This window comes from Podarcis gaigeae (assembly GCF_964106915.1).
Source record: "Podarcis gaigeae genome assembly, chromosome: 13".
NCBI classification, from domain to species: Eukaryota; Metazoa; Chordata; class Lepidosauria; order Squamata; family Lacertidae; genus Podarcis; species Podarcis gaigeae.
Window position 1 is genome coordinate 19,312,321 of NC_139689.1, and position 24,270 is coordinate 19,336,590.

The 24,270-nt window shown below is 43.9% G+C and overlaps 2 protein-coding genes across 5 annotated transcripts in view; one reads left to right on the forward strand and one right to left on the reverse strand.

Moving 5' to 3' along the window:
* Window positions 1-21,184, reverse strand: EMP3 (epithelial membrane protein 3 (MAM blood group)). 3 transcript variants are annotated; one of them, XM_083707842.1, is made up of 7 exons: window positions 21,053-21,184; window positions 11,439-11,563; window positions 10,472-10,811; window positions 5,837-5,929; window positions 2,424-2,526; window positions 2,176-2,316; window positions 1-1,521 (listed from the first exon to the last, which is right to left on the reverse strand). In XM_083707842.1, exons 4-7 carry the CDS (start codon window positions 5,912-5,914, stop codon window positions 1,352-1,354), a joined length of 492 nt encoding a protein of 163 aa, XP_083563968.1. In that variant the 5' UTR covers window positions 5,915-5,929; window positions 10,472-10,811; window positions 11,439-11,563; window positions 21,053-21,184; the 3' UTR covers window positions 1-1,351. The 3 variants fall into 3 exon arrangements, with proteins under 3 accessions (XP_083563968.1, XP_083563969.1, XP_083563967.1); XM_083707843.1 differs by lacking the exons at window positions 10,472-10,811; window positions 11,439-11,563; window positions 21,053-21,184 and adding an exon at window positions 6,375-6,511; XM_083707841.1 differs by lacking the exons at window positions 10,472-10,811; window positions 11,439-11,563; window positions 21,053-21,184 and adding an exon at window positions 6,294-6,318.
* Window positions 18,265-24,270, forward strand: part of ODAD1 (outer dynein arm docking complex subunit 1) — a 23,152-nt gene continuing 17,146 nt past the window's right edge. The window contains exons 1-3 of one of the 2 annotated variants that reach the window (XM_083707813.1): window positions 18,265-18,323; window positions 21,094-21,176; window positions 24,133-24,232. In XM_083707813.1, coding sequence (XP_083563939.1) covers window positions 21,110-21,176; window positions 24,133-24,232 — 167 coding nt within the window. In that variant the 5' untranslated portion in view covers window positions 18,265-18,323; window positions 21,094-21,109. Of the gene's footprint in view, window positions 18,324-20,915; window positions 21,177-24,132; window positions 24,233-24,270 lie in introns of those variants that run through there. The other variant, XM_083707812.1, reaches the window with a different exon arrangement.

Consider the following 24,270-nt stretch of genomic DNA (forward strand, 5'->3'; position numbering starts at 1 on the left):
TTTTGTTTATTAGGTTTTCTTTTATTCTTAAAATGCGTATAAAATATTAAAAGGCCAGGTCAAGAAGGTGAAAGGGGACTTTGGGGGAGCCAGCACATATATAATACTGTTACAGAAATATCATTGGAAGGAACCCGTTTTTAATAACTTGCAAGCAGGCTGCTTGGTAAGGCTACTGGAGAAGCAAAATCTTTCCCATGTTTTCCAAATATTTTGTGCGTAATTGCTATGGGGCAAGAAGGCAGGATTAATCCTCCCAGCTTTAGAAGGATGGTGGATATGATTAGCTTAAATACCTCACCCTATGCTGTTTTGGGGAAAGTACAGAGTATAACCTCAGACTGGGGGGGATGAGATACTCCTTTAAAGTAGTTACTGGCTGGAGGGGAAGAGGAAAGTGATGCTATCTGAGTTCTCACCAGGGTCATTTTAACACATTCTGCAGAAAAATGGGGGTTTGTTACTGAAGGTTGACTCAAGGGGGAGTTATAATCACTTGTGACTCCCTGAACAGTGGGCAGGTATTTTGCAAGTATTAGCAAATGGTTTTGTCCAAATCACACCTCGCATTTTTAGGCTGTCGCTTAAAATGTCTTAGGTGAAAACCTAAAAATACATGATTTAAAGTGCGTGTAACAGCACATGCAAAAATGCCCTTATGTTTCATGGTTGAAATTCAGAAGATGAAATTCATTTTTCGTGGTGATCTCAATGACCAATTTCAAACTCTGCTATCATCAGGCTCTGTGCATAATGTCCCAGCAGTTGAGAAACAAGAGAGTTGCAGATTTTTCAGTTCATGACAAACAGTTCTGTATGGACAACGTGATGAAGTCCTACTTTCTACGATTTTTGTGGTTTCAGTTCTTTCAATGAATTTATTAGGGTCCCCCCCCCCCACGTTTGATATTTTAGCCTCCAAGCTGCAAATGTGGAAAGAACACTAATTTTTTTATTTATTTTTTAAAAAAAAAATCACAAGAAACATATTCAATCCACCATTTTTAAAAATGGGGATTAAAAGGAAAAAAAGAATGCTAGAAATGTTTGCAAGTTTGAGTTTTAATGTGTATTTCCATTTTTGCCAAATCTGAAAAATAGGAGAGCCCTGGGAAATGCCAAGTGCAAGATGACACCCCTTTAACTTGCTGTATTATGTGGAAGTACCTGATAACATGCAAACAAGGGGTGATACACTCACAATGCAGGACCCCAGTGGACCAATCCATGTATCGCATAGGATTTTGTACCATAACTGCATTTGAAAACTGCAAAGAGTTAATACATAGCTAAATTCAGAGGAGAACAGGGCTCCTTCCAAGGCAAATGGGAGAGATCATCCAGTTGATGGTCACTCCTTTTTCCGAAGGTGGATGTAAATGATTCCACTGATAAGAGCCAAAGGAAAGGACAGCCATGCCAGCACAAAACAGTAACCAAAAGACCCACCCGGTGGTCGGTCACGCTGGAACTGTTCCACGTGGGTGGTGTAGATCACGGCAGCTGTGAACACGGAGATAGCTGGAAACAGATCCAAGCAGACAATTAGCACCGGATCCCTGTTAGCTACATCTTACTGCCTAAAGCTGCTTTCAATGCTCACATCTTCACCAGGTATTTAAAGCTCCTGGCTTCCCCCCCAAAGAATCCTGCGAACTGTAGTTAAGGGTGCTGGGAATTGTAGCTCTTTGAGATGTAAACCATAGATTAAAGCCATGCGCTTGAAATGTACAATCCCTTTGCAATGTGACAATGAGATCCCAGGGCATAAATCTCACCGGCATCCATATTGGAATCTGCACTTTGCATCTCGGCATATTTTATGATAACATCGAAGAGAAGAGAACTATAACATACTGTATTTCAGATTTATCCAGTAGCATTACCCCAAAAGTGGTAGTATACTTAGCAATTTGGTGTTGCTGGGTCTTATGGTATACTTGCATGGCTCTTCCTCCTACATGTCCTCACTACCTCCTCACAAGAGCAGCTCCTACACATAAACATGCCCCCCCCCATCACACTGTTTTACCCCGGGCTGCACTCATACTTCTCCCCATCCAAAGTATTACTACCTTTCTGGCTCCTACGCTGCATCTCTCCCTGTGATATTTACTACTCGCCACTTGCTAATTTAACTGGTCTCTAAACAGCAAATCACCAAACCATACTTACATGTAAGTATCTGGAAGATCCCAGTGGCGTAGAACAGGCTTCCCCGCTTCATGGTGTAGAGTTGGCACATGAAGATAATGAAGGCTAAGCTGGAGAAGAGAAGACTTAAAACCATGAAGGCTTGGACTGCCTGAAGCCATGCTGTGGGGGAAAGATAAGTATGGGGGTGGTGAGAGAGGAGAAGACTGTATACATGCAGTAAGGAAGCAGCAGTTAATATGATGTGCAATAGCCTTTGCTGTACTCACCACTGTCAGAGACTGTTTTGCAGGCCCAGGTGTTGGTGTGGTTATTAAGTGTGCACTCATACCAGATGTTCACGGTTTCCTTGTCGGGCAGGACCCACCAAGACTGGAAGAGAATTACAACGGAGATTTTAGAAGCAGGCCTCCAAGGAGGGCTGTTTGGCTGAGCTTTTCCATTGGGGAAGCCAAGTAAGAACTGACTCCAACCAAGCAGTCAGCAAAACTTTAGAAAAGCCTGTTATTTCCCACCACAAATGGCTTGCACAGGTCAGTGTGGCCAGTGGGCTGATAACATTACTGGACATGCTTGGAAGACTAGTTTTCAAAGTTCAAAGGGAGTTTACTTTTGAGAGCAAACTTGAACGTTATAAGCACCAAGGTAATGGCTTTCTCAAGGCCTTTCCACACCTAACATAGCAACAAACATGCGTTTGGGACCACATAAGCGGGAACTAGCATTAATCATGGCTCTCAAGTGTATCTGCATGAATGTGTGTTTCCAAACATGTGTTTGTGTCATTCATATAGTACATTTTCATGGGTGCACCAATTAATAGTAAACACACACAGGGCTGATATAGCACTATATTTATAGCACTTCATAGACACTGTTGTTAGCAATCTTTACAGCAGAAGTGGCTGACCGGTGGCCATCCACATGTTGTTGGACTCCAAGTCCCATCAGCCCCTGCCCTGCTGATAGGGATGCTGGGAGTTGTAGTCCAGTAAAGGGCTACAACCTTATAAGGTAAGTCAATGCTATTATCCCCATTTTGTAGTTGTGGGAGGGAGTCAAAGCTAGGGAGTGTGGAAGAGAGTGGAGGTTTAAACGCATCTTAATGAGCATGGCAGAGGTGGGAGCAGAACTGGAGACTATCTTAAGTCTCTTCACCGCTATAGAGTGGTACCTCTGGTTACGAACTTAATTTGTTGTGGAGGTCCGTTCTCAAGCCGAAACCATTCATAACATGAGGCGCGCTTTCGCTAATGGTGCCTCCCGCTGCTGCTGCCCTGCCAGAGCGCGACTTCTGCTCGCATCCTGGGGCAAAGTTTGCAACCAGGAGCATCTACTTCTGGGTTAGCAGAGCTCATAACCCAAAGCGTTCGCAAGGAGGACAGTACATAACACGAGGTTCCACTGTACTACACCATCATGAATAACCGGGGGCTTGCGTTGCTTGTTGAGCCTTGAGGATTTGGGTTCTACATAGGTATTGGAAAGGTATGTGGTTTATTAAACAGTTTCCTGGACAACTCACTGGCAGGGCTCCTAATGCAGGCCTGCAGCAGGGTGTGCCCAAGTCCAAGCAAGAGCAGGAGTGGAGAGTGCAGGCTTCACTGTATTTATGGGGTCAGTAACTCACTGTGCCTAAATTCCCAGAATTAATGGTACTGCCCTTCTATACTACGCATTGTTATCCCCCTACTGCAGATTGGGAACTGAGTTTGAGAGAGGGTGGTTTGCCTGAGACGTCCTAATAAGCTACACTGCATATATAATAAATAAATAAATAAATAAATATGTATGATTGCAAACCCATGCTTTCTATTTAAAAGTAATGTAGAAGTGGGGCAAGGAAAATGAGTGCGTGGGAGGGGAAGCATTTTTAACTGTTCTTTCATTCACTGATTCTCCTCCATAATTTATCTTTGCTTCTCTTTCCCACCCCAGCAGGACCTTATTTTCTAAGTGGGTTGGGGGCAGCCAAAGGGCTGCAGGGGAGAGTTGACAGAATGGGGAATGGTTAGGAATCTAACCTACAGATACTTCCTTGAAAAAAACCCTGACTCCAGTGATGAAGCAGAGGCAAAGGTAGCCTCATAATGTGTTGTTTCACCCCCCCCCCCCAGATACAACATAAAAACCTGGGTATTCAACTATACATGGTCTGAGTTTTAATTGTTCCTTTTTTGGTAAGGAGAGTATTGTATGGCATCAAATCTGAAGTATTTGCACAAATAAAAGAAGAATGACAAATGTAAATAGTCAGAAGAAACATCCACACTTGCAGTACAGCCCATAACTTATGTTAATGGGTGTGCTATTCCATTTTCATTTTCAATAAGCTGTCATCTCGGGGAAACACATGTCAGGGCTTAACGAAGACAATGAAGTACACACAGACACAGTTGCTGAATAAATTGTGTATCCACCCCCAACACTGGCTGAAGACGCAGGCTCTAGCACAATTGACAGTTAAAAAAGTTAACAAAACACCTTGAGTCAGGAGTAGAAGTGTCAAAAATATTCCAAGGCTACAGCTGCCAAATTAAGACACACTAAAATAAAATTAGGACTCTTCTTCCCTTTCCTTTTTTTGTCTCCAGGGACCAGAATAAAGCAGTACAGAACCAAAAATAAAAATAAAAATCAATATTGAGATCAAAATAAAGGAGGCAAAGCACAAAAAGTACTAAAGAAAATTGGCTCCAATTTCTCACGTAGCAGCACAGGCCTAACCATGTCTACTCAAAAGTAAATCCTATTATATTCAGTGAGGCATACCTGTAAGCAGTGCTTTTTTAAAAAAATGTTTACGGATACTCTCATTTTCCTCCTCATATTGAATGAAATACCAGTACTGCCCCTCAATGAAGCTAAAGTTAGATTCACAAAATGTGTATGCGTGCCCCTGCGTCCTCCCAGAAAAAAGCACTGCCCTGCAAGTCAATGGTGTTGGGATTGCAGCCTATTATATGCCATGTCAAAGGCAGAAATCCCATTCTAAAGAAAGCTATCCTCTGCAATAAATTAACTTTATGTTCCCAAAGATTAAATGCCTCATTCAGGAGGGATGTGATAACATGATGATGATGATGATGATAACCTACAACCCTCTGATGGGTTCCATGTACCTGAAACATGCTACTATGCAATAAGTTGGAGAGCTTCAGTGAATCTACAATTTCCTTTAGCACCTTCAGAAACTGACTGTCCTTTTTTGTGAGGGTGGGGCAGGGGAGGACTATGGAGAAGTCTAAGGGCTGGTCTGGGCCCTTGGAGAATTCGGGATCCAGAGCAGGAAGAGACAGCCGGCATCAATATTTTCAGTTGGGGCTTCTCTATTCTCCAGACCAGCTCCAGGGTCTATCACAGATGGTAGGCTCCGTAATAATAAATTCAGCACCACCTAGCAGTATGGGCTTTATGAAAGATCTCCCCGGATAGGCAGTGCGCAAGAACAATGTAGTAAGAATCACATGACAGGCACACAGAGAGATTGGTTGCTTCCAGGGTGAATGAAACTGTTTACCACACCTGGATTAAGGATTGGTATGCCCACTGAGGCACGGGGCCAATTAAAAGTTGCTTCCGAGGGCCAGATCTGGCTCACAACAGGCTACCAGCTGAACAAACCTAAAACAGAGGAGGAAAACAAGATGGACCGGGAGCGACAGCTTCTGTGTTCTCTCACCTTGTCCAACGTGGCGACAAAGAGTAAGATGAGAATGAGGACGTGGAGGGCAGTGACTGCGAAGAGAAGGAAACTCATCTTGGCAGCTGGAAGCTGGGGAGAGAAGGGTGGGCAGCATTAAACAAACCCTTGCAAAACAAAAACAAAAAGGAACAACCTGTTAGGGATAGGTGAGGGTGTCCAAAATCTGATTAAATCTTAGCAGAGTTTCCAACTCCAGACCTCCCACCTTCTTCACTCAGAAATCTTTCCAGCTCCAGCCTGAGCAACTAGACACCACTCTGTTCCTTCTCCGGAATGTAAGGGCCCCTGGTTTCCCATTCTAACTCCCTCTCCCGCTCAAACTAGTAGATCCCATTCCCCCAAAGTCTTTGACTCGCAGCAGGCCTGTCTCCCCTGCCACAACCCACTTAGAGAAGCCAGGAGGAGTCCTGAGGCTCAGGCCCACTATTCTCACCCACTGCATCACTCCCAGAGGAATCGCAAGCCCCAGCTTCTAAGCACATATTGTACATTTCTGTCTAGCTGTTACCCACACCTCATTGGGTCTGTCTGGGGATATCTAGGGCTCCGAGCCCCTCCTTGGACACGCTGTATTTCCCAGCCCCCTCCAGCCCAGAGAAGCAAGGAGCTGGGCTCATCCACCCAGCTCACATTCCTGTGGCTTTAGGCTTTGCCTTAATGTGATCCAGATGTTGCAGAGTCATGTGAGCCCTGGGCATGCCAGGGGTGGAGGTAGCAACAGCCTGGCTGTGTCGCTGCCGCCTCCTTCAGTCCCACCAAGGGGCCCTGCCTTTCAAATAGGAGCGAGGGAATCCTGATGGTATACATCAGAAACTGCAGAGCAGTAAGAAAGGCAAAAGGAAGTTGCAAACATGAGGTCGTTGTTCTTTTTTAATAATAATAATAATAATAATAATAATAATAATAATAAAAGCTAGCGGCAGCAACAAACCTACAGTTTCTGACTACATTTTCTCAGTAGTTAATTTCTTAAATTGACTTTTAAGGCAGGGCCATACCATTTTAAACAGTCACAGCTTCCCCCAAAGAATCCTGGGGACTTTAGTTTGCTAAGGGTGCTGTGAGTTGTTAGGAGACCCACATGGAGCTACAATCCCTGGAGTGGTTTAACCTATAAAACAGGGATGGGATAACTTTCTCAGCCGCCAGGCCACATTCTTTTCTGAGGACCACATGCCAGTGCCACGTGGAACCAGAAGCAAAAGTGGCTGAGCAATTCATGTAATTTTTACCTGTGCACATTAAACTACTTTCTACACTGACCCTCACACCCTGCTCCAGCCTCCACCTAGGAAAGCAGGAGGCATTATCAGAGCTCAATGACACATTCCAGCCAGGCAAAAACTCTCAAGAGGGATGTGAAGCAAAGTTGGTGAGAGGGTGTGGCCTGAGGTAAGAGGGTGTGATCTAGGTAAAGTCACAGGGGCCAGATAGAGAGGTCTGGAAGGTGAGTTTGGCCTCCAAGTCTGACACACACATCCCTCCCTCCCACCCCACTGTAAAGTATTGAAGTCCTATATCATGGCCTGGTACTGAAAACAAGTGCTTGGGCTTAATCCTGCTTCAAATTAAGCCCAGTCCATTCTCCTTCTGGATCCACAAATTCTGCCTCCTGGTCTTTCATCTGTCTCAAAAAAGATCCCATCGCAGAAAACTTAAAATATTCTAGCTCCTAGTTCCTTGTGAATCAACCAGTTAAACTTCAATGCTCTCATTTGAAGCAGTAGCACTTTAAAGAGTCACAGCTTCCCACAAGGAGTCCCACAAAAGAACTGTAGTTTGTTAAGAGCGCTTGTTAGGAGGGCTACAATTCCCAGAGTTCCATGGGAAGAGGGCATTGGGTTGTTAAACCATGCTGAGAATTGTAGCTCTGTGAGGGGAATAGGGATCTCCTAAGAACTCTCATCAACCTTAACAAGATACTGTCTCCAGGATTCTTCAGGGGAAGCCATGACTGTTTGAAGTAGAATAACACTGCATTAAATTGATAGCGCAAATGGGGAGTGCGCCACCCCAGGCACCCAAGCGGCTAGCTGCGCCACTGCATACCTCTAAATTTTCCCACAGCAGCCAACTTAAGGCCATTCCTAGCTTTGAAAAATAAGGAATCCCATGCCTGCCTTACAAAAAAGGCAGAAAAAGAACCCTTTTCATTTTATTTTAGGATAATAATACATAGAAGGATAAGTGGCTCCTATTATTACCGGTATTTATTATTATGTATTGCACTTATTAGTTGCTCTTTTTTTACTAAAATGTAAACTCTAAGCAACTTGCAGTGCCATGCTCATAGGGTGGAGAACATATGCTAGCTGTGAGAGACAGGACTTTTGGTATCTGCTTGGGCTGATCTGTTTCTCTGCTATCTGGATATCTTACCATGCACCACATGACTAGGTTTTCACGCTATTCTGCTTCCTCTACAAAACTGTAAAATTATTCTAGCTTCCCCCAACTTTTTAAATTGTGTGTGCATGCCCTTCATTTGTGAACTGAATACGAAAGCTATATGGACTAGAATTTATATTTGGGAGTTTTTTTAAAGAAAAAAAAAGTTCTCTTCTGCTTTTCGTTTCCTATGAATAACATTTGCAAATGACTCATTCCAGATTGAAAAGGCACTCCTCTTTTGAACACTGCCAACACACATACACATATGTCACCAAAATTTTCTGACACTGGCAATTAACAACTGGCTCCTAGGCAGAGAGGTCAGAATGCATGGATAGGCAACTTAAGCTGCTTGATCACAGAAGAGCTCTTTCGAATAACTTACTTCATTTTTCTGTGAGGATACTAAAACCAATGTTAACAATAAACAAGCATCCACAAAATAAAGGGTGTAAAAAAACATATTAGAATTCACAAAATGGGGAGGGCACAATACAATACAGTCCTAAGTATGCACATTCAGAAGCAAGCGACACTGAGTTTGATGGGGCTGAATCCAAGAAAAGTTGTTTAGGAGTGTAGCAACACTGCACAATCCTACATAACTTTACTCAGAAGGGTAAGTCTTCAGTGAGACTTACCGTATTTTTTGCTCTATAAGACTCACTTTTTCCCTCCTAAAAAGTAAGGGGAAATGTGTGTGCGTCTTATGGAGCGAATGCAGGCTGCGCAGCTATCCCAGAAGCCGGAACAGCAAGAGGGATCGCTGCTTTCGCTGCACAGCCATCCCTCTTGTTATTCTGGCTTCTGAGATTCAGAATATTTTTTTCCTTGTTTTCCTCCTCCAAAAACTAGGTGCGTCTTATGGTCTGGTACTTCCAAATGTGCACAGGACTGCAGCATCATAGTCCCACTTGCCTGGGAATAAGTCCCAATGAATTCAGCAGGACTTACTTATGAGTAGTCTTGATTAGGATTGCTGCATTAGTCTACTTTTTAAACAGATACAAAATACTTTAAACAAATACAAAAAAAAAAAAATCATTGTCCTAGATATATCTTTTAGGAATGTATATATCCATCAGTTTAAGGCCTGGGGTAATTTCCACACAATTAAAGGGATTTCAGCATCTCATTTCTGCTGCACATGAAAATTGCAAATGGGGAATAAAAACTGGAAGAGAGACCAACAACAGTCTTTACTTTTCCATTATCACCATCCCGTTTAATCTTAAACCTCATACATGAAAAGGCCCTTTAGAAACCTAGGCTGGGTTTTGTCAGCTGCAGTAGCAGAGTATGTTGAGCTTAGGGTAAATAACTGAAGTATATAGGATGCTAGGAAATCCATTTTGGAAGAAGCACGCACCCCATAAGGTATCACATTATCCCAAAATGCAATACCCACTACTTTGGAGAAAGGGCAGCATCTAGGGATCTGAGAGGTTCCCTGATTTCCAACACCTCAAGCACCTTGTTATTCAAGGCAGGCAGGAGTCTCAATGGGGGGCGCGGGGGGAGGGAACACCGCCCCCTCGGCTTTTGTTTTAAGTTTCGCAGCTACCCTTTTACGGTGCGCCGTGAGTTGGCTAAAACGTGCACGATTCAGGAGGTGGAGCTGGGTGAGCTTTATTAAGGGGGGGGGGCTACCCTCCATTTGCAAAATTTGCCTTTTACAACGACCTTCGTGTATCGGCCTAAGCAGTGTATTGATCGGACTCCATCTAAAAAGCGCTGCTAAGGGAGCTTGGAGCGATGGGGTCGTGTGTCCGAAGGAAGGCTCCCTGAATTCTCTTGGGGAAGGAAATGGATCATAGCGACGAGCGGGTGAAAAAGAGAGGATTTTGGGGAGAGGACGCGGGGTCCAGAGGGTTAGAGCAGAGGGAGGGGCTGGCAATCTGACAGAGGGGAGTGGTTTGCTAAGCCTTCTCCTCCCCCCAGCCCCAGCCCCAGGCGTCAAATTGATGCCTCTCCCGTTCAATTCTCTCAAATCCCTTTCTATTTCCTAAATAAAAAATAAAAAATCTGGCTGTCAGCTCTTCCGAGCCTAACTGGCAAGATCTCTCGGTCTCTCTTCCCACCGCCAAACGGGAATATTATGGGATCCTACCTAGCACCCTGCTCTAACCCCCCCCCCCCCAGGTCTCGTTTCCCAAATTCTCCCTCGAGAACCCAGGAGTTTTGGCACCCAACTTTCCCCCTGGCCCGTTGGATAGGTACCTGGAGGTGCTGATGGAGGGTCTAGGACGGAGGCAGCTTCCTGCTGCTCTTGTTGCTCCTGAAGTTTCCTCTCTTCACCCCCTCCTTGGATTAAAAAAACACACAAAATTCCCCAGTTTAGCTCATCCACATCGCACCAAGCTCACCCAGCCCTGCCCTTGGCAAAGGTCCACGTGGGTGGGACCAGAGAGCGCGTGGCTGGCCAGTTGCCCCGAAGAACGGAGTTGGGGAAGGATGGCTCATTTGGGAGGGGCCCGACTTCTTGAAAATCGTAGCGCCCCTCCTCCAGTTGTGTCGTGTCTCTTTTGCCGCTTTTCTTCCTGGCTGACAAGGGCTCGGTCTGCACGGAAGGAAGAAACCACTTAGTCTTTTTCACCATTTCACTTTCTTGTTCGGAAAGGGGGGTGGGGTGGGGTGGAGGGAATCTTTATCTGCCTGTCGTGAAACTATTAAGACACAGAAGCACTGGCCAGGTGAAAAGGGGGGTCTTTTCCTATTACTGAACCCCCCCCCATGTGTCGCACAACAATTTTATTGTGACATGCACTTTCGTGGACTGGAACCCACTTCTTCAAATGAATTATCTTCAGAATTATCCTCTGTGTGGACTTGCCAGACTAGCTTTTGGGCATTCATCCCGATTTGTTTGCAGGGCAGTTAGATGGAGGAGAGGTTGGATGACCATTGTGCAAAAACAAGTGTTATCCCACACTTTCCAGTACGTTTTCCTTTCACCTTACTGGAAAGAAAAGGTGGGGGGATTGGACTCAAAGAAGCTGCACAGGACCTCTCATTCAGCTATAAATGCACAACCTGAATTTACTAGTTTGTGATTGAATTTCGTTTTAGCGACAGTCTGAAAACACCCACAGAGGGGTCAAAAATGTAAAGAGGGGCCAAAAAGGCAAAGAAGTACACTCTGACATTCCTGTACAAAGCTTAAAAGTATATAATAACTGTTCATAACCGGTAGTAACTGTAGACACACAACTCCATCTTCCTTCTTTTGCTATGCTACTTGTAGAGGAAGAAGAAAACCTGGTCTCCGTTTAATCTTTAATGAAGTACTGCAATCATATTCAACCTTGGAGCCTTGGAAGGAAAATATGTTTACTGGAATAGGAAAGAAAAGCTAGAAAGCATATAAGAAGAGTCCTATTGGCTCAGGTAAATATCCATCTAGTTCAGCATCCCATTTCTGAGTGTGGCCAATCAGATGCCCCTAAGAAGACCATTTCTGAGTGTGGCCAATCAGATGCCCCTAAGAAGACCACAAGCAGGGGGCTGGCTCCTCACTGTGTCTGAGCAGCTTTCATTACTAATGATCATTGACAGACCTATGCTCAGTTTACTTGCCTAAGTAAAGGTGAAGGGGACCCCTGACCATTAGGTCCAGTCGTGACCGACTCTGGGTTGCGGTGCTCATCTTGCTTTATTGGCCGAGGGAGCTGGCGTACAGCTTCCGGGTCATGTGGCCAGCATGACTAAGCCGCTTCTGGCGAACCAGAGCAGCACATGGAAACACCGTTTACCTTCCCGCCGGAGCGGTACCTATTTATCTACTTGCACTTCGACGTGCTTTCGAACTGCTAGGTTGGCAGGAGCAGGGACCAAGCAACGGGAGCTCACCCTGTCGTGGGGATTCGAACCACCTACCTTCTGATCGGCAAGTCCTAGGCTCTGTGGTTTAACCCACACATAAGGTCATTTCCAGACAATCTGTTGATTGAGTACTCCTCTGCCTTGTCTGTAGGGAGGTTAAGCAAATCTCGCCCCACACTATCCAGTGCATTTCCCCCACATTTTCCTTATTATAAAAACAATAATATTTTTTGGAGTTTGGGGTCTGTTGTGCAAGGGCTCTACCACATAAGCTTTAACTGCACAACCTGAATTTGCTGGTATGTGATGGAGTCCCACAGTGAATCTCTGGAAGTGTCCTAAGACAGCGAAGTGGCCATCACTGCTTATTGTGGCAATCAATAATACATATTATACAGTGCTATTTTTCTGGAAAAAGAGGTGCCGGAACTCACCATGAATGTCTCCCTTGTTCTCTTATAATGGCAATGGTGCCCACATGAGAGGTGCCAGAACTGAGTTCCGACGAGTTCCGGCTGAAAAAGCCCTGATATTATACATTTTATATAATAATTATAAAATGTATAAAGAAGTGCTTTCTCCAATCTGTCCTGATTCTACCATTAGCCCAATTATCTGGGTTATTGTATTCCTAGGACAGTCTAAAATTTACTGGGCCTGGGCCTCATAATCAATCAATCAATCAATCAATCAATCAATCAATCCAATGAAGTAATAAGGGCTGTATCTGAGCCAAGGCTCAGCACAGTTCCTTCCCAAAACAATTATGGTGATCCAGCCCCAAAGTATTCATAAAATGAATGTGTTCCCAAGCATGCGTAGACTACCTCTCTTTCACCACTGGGTCATTCTATCCAGGTCTGATACTTCTCTGCCTCACATTAACAACTTCCACAATGGGGCACCAAAATCGGGTGGAATCCAAGGGCACACCTAGAGCAGCAATAGTAAATACCCTTATTAGGGAGTACGCCACCCTGAATACCGTAGAAAATTTCTGTTTAAATGTACATGGGATTGCTCTAGAAACCTAGGTACATGGCTGTTAGCTTATTGAAGGCGGAGCAAAAAAAGATACAAATGGGGAAGAATTATTTGTTTTGGGAACTGACATTTAAAGAATAAATTGTATCATGCAACAAAATGTAAATATTACATCAGCGTAAGGCTCTGTATATACCCACTGTGGAAGGACATGTGGATTTTCCACAGTACATCTTCAAGATCACTTAACCCAGATTAGTGGTCTGCTCATGCCCACTTACCTCCCTGCCATATTTATAGTTATGGTGTCTATAGATTGGTAAAAGGTTGGATTTTCTACTACCTTTTAGTGCACCTTTCTGGATGGAGTTATTTATGACAGTTGTTTGTTTACTTATTTTTTTTAATTAAATTTTCAGAAGTTTAACATATACACTTGAATATACTCTGTTTTCCATGGTCTTTTTATTTCTCCCCCTCTGCCGCACCCTATCTTCTATCTCTTATACCATAACAATACTATAATAGCTTGTTTACTTATTTTAGTTCAACCCCTCTTTTCCATCCAGAAGGATCCCGAAGAGCAGGGGTTAAATAAATAAATAAGCAAATCATGATTGCTTCTATCCTGCTGGGCACTTAAAAATATTACATTCTTTTGTAAAGTATCTATTTCACCTTTCTGCATATGCACTCGAGATAGCCATGGTTACGGGACCAGAGTCTGTTAACTATTCCAGAATAATTAACATAAGAGTACAAGAGTGTGTGATCACGTATATATGTTCTTGTGGTGTAGAGTGGATGAGAGGTACGGGGAAGGGAAGGACTGGCAAGAGAAGAGTTGGAACAGGGAGTGACTGGATTAATTGCCTTTTCAATGAAAGTATTTATTTATCCAGAAAGTAAAGTGAAGCTCAAGGGCAAAAATGGAAATCATAGCACAAGTTTAAAAATAGTCCCAGACGGATTCCCACTAATTGCCTGGTTTACAAAGAGGCATCTGAATGAATAGGCAAGTGGAAGAGTAGAATTGAGGCTGCAAGGAGTGGCGGGGGGGGGGGGGTTTACAATTTTTTTATGTTCTCCTACATTAAAACAAAAAACAACGAAACAAAAACAAAAACCAACCAAAAATCTCCCTACAAGTAAAGGGAAACTATTAGCATATTAGAGAGAATGCTTATAGTCCAGGCTGCAAGGGCACTGCTAGGTACATTGCTAGTGTTATGAGAGAAGGGAGTAAAACCTTTCTCTCTCTACTTTCTCATGTATAATTTTATACACTTCTATGCACGTCACCTCTTACTCACCTTTTCTCTGAACTAAAAAGCCCCAAATGTTGTAACCTTTCCTCCTCATAGGGGGTTTGCTCCATTGCCTTGATTATTTTGGTTGCCCTGTTCTGAATTTTTTCCAACTCTGCAATATCCTTTTTCAGGAGAGGTGACCAGATCCAAGGCCCCACAGGAGATCAGTGGCTACTAGTCATGATGGCTACAGTATGTTCTCTCTCCACTGCTGATGGAAGCTGGAGAGGGAGAGTACTGTTGGACTCAAGTCCTGCTTTCAGACTTCCCATAGACATCTGGTTGGCCGCTGTGGGAACAGAATGATGAACTCGGTAGGTCTTCTTATGTTGACAAACAGGACCTGGGACATGGGGCCACCCCCATGTCTGCTTCCTGGTATACTATTTTTCTACTTGCAGGAATTTTTTGACAATGTGCAGGATCCTCCATCAGCATTCAGATGTAATATAGTCCATTCTTCCACCTCAGAATGCCAGCTACTCTGCATGCATAGAGCAAAACTATCATTGAACTAATCTATCCCTATTCTTGGATCCGAAAAACATTACAGGACTCCACTTTACAAAAGCAAGCTCTGAGCACACAAGCAAAGCCACAGCAAAATTCAGCCAAAGTTCCACATTTTGGAGTCTTGACAGATCAACCCCATCAGAGGTATGACTCCTAATGAAAGTGTGCTAGTAAAATATAAATACTGCTCATTCACCTTGACTGGAACATTGAATGGCACTATGCATGACACACACCTATAAAGAGAAAGCTAGAGACTTGCAATGTTGTGAGGTTCCCCAAGCAGAGCTGTCATCCACAACCAATAACTGCAGTGTGGAGATGTACACCGGCCCAGCTATCTGAATAGTCTGAGGCTGCCCTCTTATGTTAACCTGATTTATTCTGTGGGAGGGTAAGAAGAGACAGGAAAAGGCTTGCTTATAATGCTATTGCATCTCCCAGTTCCCAAGGATGTGTGCATTTTCTGCTTTAAGATTGCCTCCTTGCAACCATGAGGACTGGAAACTATGTTTTAACCACTACCCCTTTCCTCATCCATAACCACGAAGACTAGAAATATAGCTTGTCTGGTTAAGAGTATCAAACTAGGATATGGGAAGCCAGGGTTCAAATTCCCACACAGCTATAAGGTCACACACACACCATATATTTAAAGCACAATTTTACCATTTTAACAGTTACGGGGAATACTGGGAACTGTAGTGGGTTTTTTTTTTTTAGTGTGCTGGGAATTGTAGCTCTGTGAGGTCAGCACCCTTAAGAAAACTGTTCCTAGGATTCCCCATTACAGTTGAAGTAGTATAATAGTGCCTTAAATATATGGCGTGGATTTGAAGCTCAGTAATGTACCCTAACCTGCCTACAAGGTTGCTATGAAGATAAAATGAGGAGACCATGTAAGCCACCATGAGCTCCTTGGAGGAAAAGATGGGCTATAAATGCAATTATAAGTAAAAATTGAGAAACACGTAGACATGGAACCCTGCATTTCCCCCATATCAATATGGGAATTATATCCTGCCCTTCACTAAAAAGTCACAAAAAGAATATTGAATAAAAACGTAACATTCTAGTTTATGAATGTATAACTGGAAGGCAGCGGGGAAGTTTATAATTTGCCAGTCGAGCAAAAAAATAATCAAAATTACTAGACATTTCTCCTCCATACAAAATTTCCCCTCAGTCGAGGGGCTGGTGCAAAGTTTCCCCTTTTTCCGAAACAGCCCTCTTCCTGCCCCATCCAAAACCTGTCATATTTCCCTTCGCGGTGCCTCATTATCTCCCAGCCCTCGCGAGCTTCCTTTCTGAAACAGTCTCCATGGCAACCAGCAGCAGTGGGACAAACTGAGCGAGGGATGTGGTTTGGCAAGGGCCATTGGCGATGGAAAGTTGCCATGGCAACCCTCCCGCGTCGTCGATCCTTTACGTACGTCGCCCCGCGCCCGCCCCGCGCCCGCCCCGCGCCGGGCAGCTACGAAGTCTCACACTGCGCATGTGCGCAGAACTAATCTTGAGGGTGGTAAAACGAGAGGCTTGAGAGGGAGGGGGGAGGAAGGAAGGAACTGTTAATTTCGCACATGCGCAGTGGGAATGCAGGCCTGTAAGGTAAAGGGATGGGCTTACCAGAAGGGGTGGGGCTTAGGGACTGCTGGGATCCTCTGTATGGTTTGAGTAAATTGGGAGAGGGCTAAGCAGGGGGACCTTGAGGGGTTTGTGTGATTGTGAGCTGATTATTCGGAGTCACGTGACTTTGCAGGACTTCCAGTGTGGCCTTCCAGGACATGGGGGGCTTGGCACATTCAAAGGAATTTGGCATGATTTGTAGGGGTTGCAGTGTGAGCCCCATAGCCGCATAGCTACATGGGGGGTTTAGCATCATCTACCAGGACCTAGGGGGTGGTTCAGGTGCCTTGGCATGGTTATAGAGAACTTTGGTGAGGTCAGGCTTTGGGGTCACCTGCTGGGTCTTTGGAGTAGGCGTGTACCTCCAAACACATTAGTATTGGGATTTTAGTACTGTATTACCGGTACCTTTGTATCCTATTTTTCCTCCAAGGAGCTCAAGGTGTTGTATATGGCTCTTCCCTGCCCCTATGTAGTCCTCAGAACAACCCTGTGAGGTAGTTTAGATTGATAAGACAATGGCTGGCTTAAGGTTGCTCAGTGAGCTTCACAGCTGAGTGGAGTTTTGAACCCTGGCCTGCTGGGTCTTACAGTCTAACCACTACACCGCACTGCCACATCCTGTTAGGGTCCTTGGAGCTGCTAAACATCATATGCCCTCACAGGGTCTTAGCATGATCTTCAATGATATTGGCATGAGCTATGACCCTTCACTTGGTTGATACCTGAACTCTCATGTCCTGGATCTGGTACATTAAAGCTTTGGCATAACATGCTGGCAATAGGTCATAGGAGCAGATAGGACCTTTGGTGCATTTACTTGGTGCCCACCAACAATGTACAGTGCTAGGTAGGGTTGCCATCTCTTTTTCTAACTGTCGCTGTGGCATGGAACACAGAAATTAAGCAGATGAAGCACTTCCTGAGGAGAAGGGGCGCAGGGAGTAAATGGTAATATAGCTACTAAATTCCTGCTTTCTCGGGCTGTTGTGATTAGAAATGCACACAGCAGTAGTTGTAGGTGGCTGACATTCTGACCTGAGAAATCCATGGAACAAGATGACCTGACAATTATGATGATATGTCCTGGTAGAGCCTTAGGTACATCTGAAAGTATTAGGACCCTGTGTGGCATGGTGGAAAGTTAAAGGACTGTTGTATGTAGGGCTGGGGGGCAGGGATTGCAAAGTATAAGAAAGGATAGGAAAATGAGGAAAATGTGTCTAAACTAACCAGATGTTCCTAGATAAGCCTTTTCTCTCTGTGTTTGACTTTCATGACTCTTATAACTCATTAGACCCTACTACCTTCCCAGTAGATTCAGAAGCTATTGCTCTATAACTCATACAAATACAAATGTAACCTCCCTTTATCTTTGAGAATTCAAAATAACTTGCTCTTTCTTGAGCTCTAAGACAGCAGTCTCATTTGAGCACATTTGGATCTCAGGTCCACCATAACCTTCAACCCCTGCTTTACCTTATCAAATAAACCCTGGAGTCCTCTTTTACTTTTGCCCCCTGTTTTAGCTGGCCCCTAAATTACCCTTTTAGAGAACTCAGGAATCCTTATAATGCCTTCCTAATCAGTTGTATGAAACCTGCTCTCTTTTTCCTCTCCTCTTGCCCTTCCTCATTCATTAGGACTGGTGAAGAGCTGATGCATTTCCTGGAGACGGTTGCTAACAACTGAGTTGACAAAGGCAACGTGTGGTGCTGGCAGGAGAGCCCAGGAGTTTGCACCACAGCATCCCCCAAACAGATTGCCTATACATAAAGTGCATAGCTGTCAGAGTGGCTCTCCAGTAGAGAGCAAAGGTACTTCTAGTTAATGCTTTTGGAGCGGGAGGTGGGGCTGATTTAATCCAGTTCACAGATGCTGAGAAAGCTGCATTTTAATACAGATTTTGGATAAGAGGGTGTTTAGGTATAGTGGGAAAACAGGCATGGGATGAATTTGGATGGAGAGGGGAGAATGGTATGTATATGAAGAAGGATGAGGTAGATGTGTGATTTGAAAATAGATGAGCGGATTTAAGTGTGGGCAAAATTTAGTGAGTGCTAATGCATTATGCTGCTTGCTGTGGTCGTAAAACTATTGGATGGGATATATTTAAGAAGTAACATGGTGTGTGTGTCTGTGTGTCTTGTGCTAAGTACCAGAGGTTATTCTGTTTCAGGAAGGGTGGTTCTACTAAGATGTTACTTACAGCAGCAGCATTTTTGTGGTCATTCAGCTGGACCACAAGAAAGCAATATAGGCAACAAAGGGAAATGCTGCATGCACACCTGATTTTAGTTTAAATGTTCATTATTAAAATGAAAAGTGGATTGTCCTTTTCACCACACGGGCACCCACAGTGGAATTGTTTAAAAAACAACCACAAAACCCTCCAGCCCTACTAATTACATTCATAGTTTTTCAGTCAATAAAATGTGAGGCAAAAGAGGTGGGCATTACAAGGTGTTCTCTGTGTTACTGAGAAGTTGATCTGTTAAGACACTAGTTTTAAGGGCTTGTTGTTACATGGTTGGCTGTTGCATTAGAGACTGCTTAAAAAGTTTTCACTCTGCAGCTGTATCGTGTGAGAGCCTTGCCAGTGTTCATATCACCCACACTGTATGGCTTACCCCTTTCTTGTATTTTGCAGCCTTGCAAATACAGACCTTCCAAGTGTTGCTATTTTCCAAGGACAGTTCCAGATTTACAGAAGCCACTCCAGTTTTGATTTGATCCTGGAATGTCCTGCTTTTCCTTAGGATGTCCCTGTTTTCATTGGAGAAATATTGGAGGGTGTGGTAGGGTGTCCCTATCTTCACTGGAGCTATGTGACCCCCGAGCCAAGGAGATAAGTAAATATACAACTATTAGAAGACACCTGAAGGCAGCCCTATATTGGGAAGTTTTTAAATGCATAATATTTTATTATGTTTTTATATATGTTGGAAGCTGCCTAGAGTGGCTGGGGCAACCCAGTCAGATTGGTGGGGTATAAATAATAAAATGATGGTTGTTGCTGCTGTTGAACAGAATGCTCCTGTTTTCATCAGAGAAATGTTGGAGGATATGCAGATAAGTCTGCACAAGTTTCTGGCCCACAACTTTTTTTAATGCTACCACCACCTATGTTAATCATTTGTTTTAAGTAATTTATATATTGCCTTTTTAGCCCAAAGCCCCCCCAAATTTGATGTCTTAACACTGAAAGAAAGAGGGAACTCTTGTAAAGCTTCCTGGTTATAGGCATCTTGAGGCAGTTCTCCGCCACCTCAGGCAAGCAGGGAAATGATTATATTTATAAGTCTGGGCTCTTGAACGTTATTGGTATCTTTAGAAGTCTTTCAATACTTCTTAAGGAACTACTAGGTGAAGTCTCATGGTCAGAGATACTCAAAGAGAAGATAATTCAAGATGGATGGGAGTTTCTTAAAGGTGAAATACTGAAGGCACAAATTGTCCCTCAGGTGGCACAATGGGCCAGTGTACCTGGCTGTTAACCAGAAGGTTGGTGGTTTGAACCCACCCAATGATGGCTGTGGGCAGGATTCCTGCATCACAGTGGGCTGGACTAGAAAACTCTTGGGATCCCTTTATGATTCTGTGTAATGGAGAGACGTAGGCTGGCTATTACAGCAGAAGAGACTGCATATGAAGTACTGAGTTAGAATGAAGTTTATTTTTTAAAACCTGCCTTTCAGGGTGCATTGATCTCGCAAGGCCATTTGCCAGACTCTAAAACACATGAAAATATAATTGCCAGGAACAAAGCAGAGCCCTGAATTAGATGCATGCAGCTGGTTAGAGGTTTTTGTGGCGTCATGCACGCTGGTAGGATGAATGTCAGTTGGCGGGAGAAAATGTTGGATTCCCATTTTATATGTGTGCTTTAATTTGGATTTATTTATGTTTTTATTCAGGGAGCTCAGAATACAGAATAGAGGTGTCTTGCTCCCTTGCCGTTAATTGTCCTAGCACCCCTGAGGTGTGGCAAGAGATGATGGCAAGTGTGGCGGAAAGATTTGTGGACAATCAAACAAACATTTAAACACTTCAGTGTAGTGTAGTGTAGATTAGTATCAAAATATTTGTTTTTTTTATTTGCATAATATGGATGGATAGTTTTTCATAGTGTTGCGTTCATTGTTATAAATCAAGCACAGCTAGGAGTTGTTTCTTTTTGTTTTCCATTGTATTTCTTATCAATAAAAAAATCAGTGTGGCGCAAGCAAATTTTTAATCTGAAAGCCTGGCCCAGAAAAAAAACACGTTGAGAACCACTAGCCATGGGCGTAGCCAGATTTTTGTTGGGGGGGGGGAGAACCGATGTGATTGGTCAGTTAAGTATTTCTATTGTTTTACTTGATCTGGGGGTGACAGCTGCCCCACCCCCCGCCCCACTTGGTTAAGCTCATGTGATTGGCCCAAGATCAGACTGGGAAATGTCATGGTGAGCAGTGTGCCAACTGGGGTCTCCCCTTTCAAATGTTTTATGCAGTATGCTGCACTGTTTTTCATGAATGAGCTATTTTATGACAGTGATTCTTACCTGATAGCCTCCCACTTTGTTTTATTGTTTTTTTCCACCAGCAGGAAGAAACAGAAGATGCCGTTCTTCAAATCTGCTTCAAGCCTCCGCTCAGATGGCAGTGACGTGGACTTGGAAGGCCTTGGTAAATTCCTATGGAGGGAAGTGAGGATACCACTGTAGGAACACTTGCATAGCCAGAATTTGCATTTGGGAATATTGTTGTGGGAAGCTTGTAACACTAGATTCCCTGGATGCAGCTTGTGATGTGATCCCAGTGTCATTTGAATGGAAAATCCCCCCCCCCCCAAACACACATTGGAATAGGGAAACAGAAAGGTCATTCTCTGGCCCACTTTCTCTATTCAGTTTGCTTTTACTAAGTCTGTGCACATAAAAGTTTCCTTGGATTGGATTAAGTCTCTCTGGATCCAAGACATTCTGTTTCTGACAGCTGGCCAGATGCTTTTGGAAACTCACAAGCAGAACATGGAAGTGACAGTCCCTATTTCGTATCTGGTATTTAGAGGTCTACTTTCTCTGAACAGGGAGGCATCCTTTAACGATGATGGCTGAAGTCTGGATTTGGTGAGGGCCTGCCCTGATTTCGCTTAGCTCACTGCAATATTGTTTCCGCCAATGTGATTATTCCAGGCTGAAATCCATATATATTCTTGCTCTTCCCATAGTGTTTTAGCAGCTGCTATTTTCCCTCACGGCATCCTTCCACCCCCAAACTTTGTGAAATATCAGCAGAGCACTCTTGCTGTTTCACAGAGCAGTTTAAACTTTTGAAGTTTGGGGTTAGTGCAGGCTGCTGTGAATTGCTGCATGTTTTAATGCATTGACAACGTGTGGATATTCAGCTGATGTTATGGCAAACGTTCTTGTGGTTAGGGAACTTCTCATGACACTTCTTAGCCTAAGTCTCTGCTATAAAGCACCCATGTCATCATATATATACATATACACACATATACCGGTACATGTACATATGCATATACATGTATATGTATTTGGTATTTTTATAAAGGTTTTTCATGGACAATATTGCTGTGGTCTTAGGCCAGTGCATGTATGTGGAAAGCTATGAAACCAGCAATAATAAATATTTTTACTGAGAAGATTTATGCTAGTAGCTCACTGTCTTCAGTGAAATGTGTATAACTACATCAGACTCACTGAAACTGATCCCAGGTTGAAGCAATCTGAAGGTACCAGACAGTTCTGCAAAATCTGATACAAAAATAAAGCTAAGAGGGTATCTCCTTCTTTGACAGCTACGTGAAATAATATATATTTCCTTTCAGTTTTTGCCAGGGTGACTAGGAAGGACTTGGGGGATATTTTTCAAGCCAAGCAAAAACGTTGCTAAAGGGGACTGCTTTTGAAAGGGAGTAGAGGGATGAGAAATAAGGCCTTTGTATCCAAAGAATGAGGCCAAAGAGACAGAACCAGGGCGCCTTGGCCGTTTTCCACATGTCTTGGTTAGCTTGTAAGAATTACTCTTTGAACTAGGCCTCTTAAGTGAATGTTGGCTTTGAAAAGCAGCAGGGACTAAATTAAAGTACGGAGGTACAAATTGTCCAAATCCTTGCTAGCATACGGGGGACACATGTGGGCATGAGTCAGTGGCTTTGTGAGGATCCAGAGACTGAGTCATTCGCTTTGCTGGGAGTGAACAAAAAATGGCAGTCGAGGAACAAAACAAGAGCCTGTCTGCCGCCAAGGGATCAGAAGTCCATAAGGCTGGAGTGTAGAATAAAGGTTTGTCTGTTCCTGGCACGATTAGCACCTGATCAGAAATGCAATCATGTTCTGATGAGGAGGGAACCGGTATTGCCTCGCTCCCCTGGCTGCCTCCCCTGAAAGACAGCACAGCCTCTTCTGTTCCTCAGTCCTTTCCACAATCCATTCCTGATAAACTGCACTGAATGCTTGGGCTCGGCACCGATCAATGCATGCCACACATCAGGGCTGCCTAGATCAGGAGCACCAAAGCAGCTCTCCCAGTTCCTCCCAGAACTGACCAAGCTCTGAAGACCCAAGGATGCCCTGGTCCAGGAACCTGAAAGTGACCAAAGAGACCTATCATTTGGCTACATGGAGGTCATTGACACTTGTGTGTGTGTTTCTTCTTCAGAGAATTGAAGGCTCTTTGAAAGAAGGATTGCTGTGTACATGAAGGCTGTGTACACACCATACCTTTAAAGCACATTCTTTCCCTCAAAGAATTCTGGGCACTCGCATACCGCCCAACATTTATCCAATGAAAATAAGGATGTCCCATTTCTTAATGATAATTTCAATATTCATACCCCACACATCACACTGGGTTGCCCCAGCCCCTCTGGGAAGCTTCCAACATACATAAAAAGGTAATAAAACATTGAACATTAAAAAACATCCCTATATAGGATTGCTTTCAGATGGCCTGGGAGTCAGATAACTCCATACCCTCCAACATTTCTCCAGTGAAAATAGGGACATTCTAAGGAAAAGTGGGACATTCCAGGATCAAATCAGAAACTGGGATGGCTTCTCTAAATTAGGGGTGTCTCTGGAAAATAGGGACACTTGGAGGGTCCACACTCACCGAGTTATAATTCTCAGCAACTCTTAACTAACCACATTGCCCAGAATTCTATGAGGAAAAGCATGTTCTCTGGCACGCAGGTCTTAGAGGCTTTTTTATTGTTGCAGGAACCTGCAAAACCTGTTTGTTCAGAAGTGACATTGGGACAAAACCTGTGGGCATGTTCATGGAAAGTGAAGCCTCTGTCAACCCCCTTTTGGCTCTCTTAAAAACAGCTGTTTGTCTCAAGCCTAACAAAGCCAACTGGAGCTCATTATATAAATGGAATACCACTGGTAGTCATTAAGTTGCTCATGATTGTGCTCATCAAATCTGTGCCAATCACAGCAGGGAAGTTCCCTTCTTTCTGCAATCCTGGACCACATTAGTCTCTGCCCTAATTCTTGCGCCAGGTGTGATAGGTGGGGTCTTTAAGAGAAGGCCATCATGCTGGACTTTCTAACCACCTTTCTTTCCTCTGTCTCCCCAAACCACCTGTTGCTTCACTGGCTTTGTGTCCCACTAGCCGAAAGCGAGTTAGCCAAACTCCAGCGCCAGTTTCGTCTCCTAGAAGGCAACCGCCATGCCTACACTTTCGAATCCCATGAAATCATTCGCAGGCAGAAGTATGTATTCATCTCATATCCTTGCTAAAATTCTGGAT

Excerpts from the sequence above, each read along its gene's own strand:
- EMP3 (XM_083707841.1), bottom strand. Across the intron at positions 2,317-2,423 it reads CAAAACAGTCTCTGACAGTG|CATGGCTTCAGGCAGTCCAA; the intron begins GTGAGTACAGCA and ends TTTCCCCCACAG. Across the intron at positions 1,522-2,175 it reads GATCTTCCAGATACTTACAT|CTATCTCCGTGTTCACAGCT; the intron begins GTAAGTATGGTT and ends ATCTGTTTCCAG.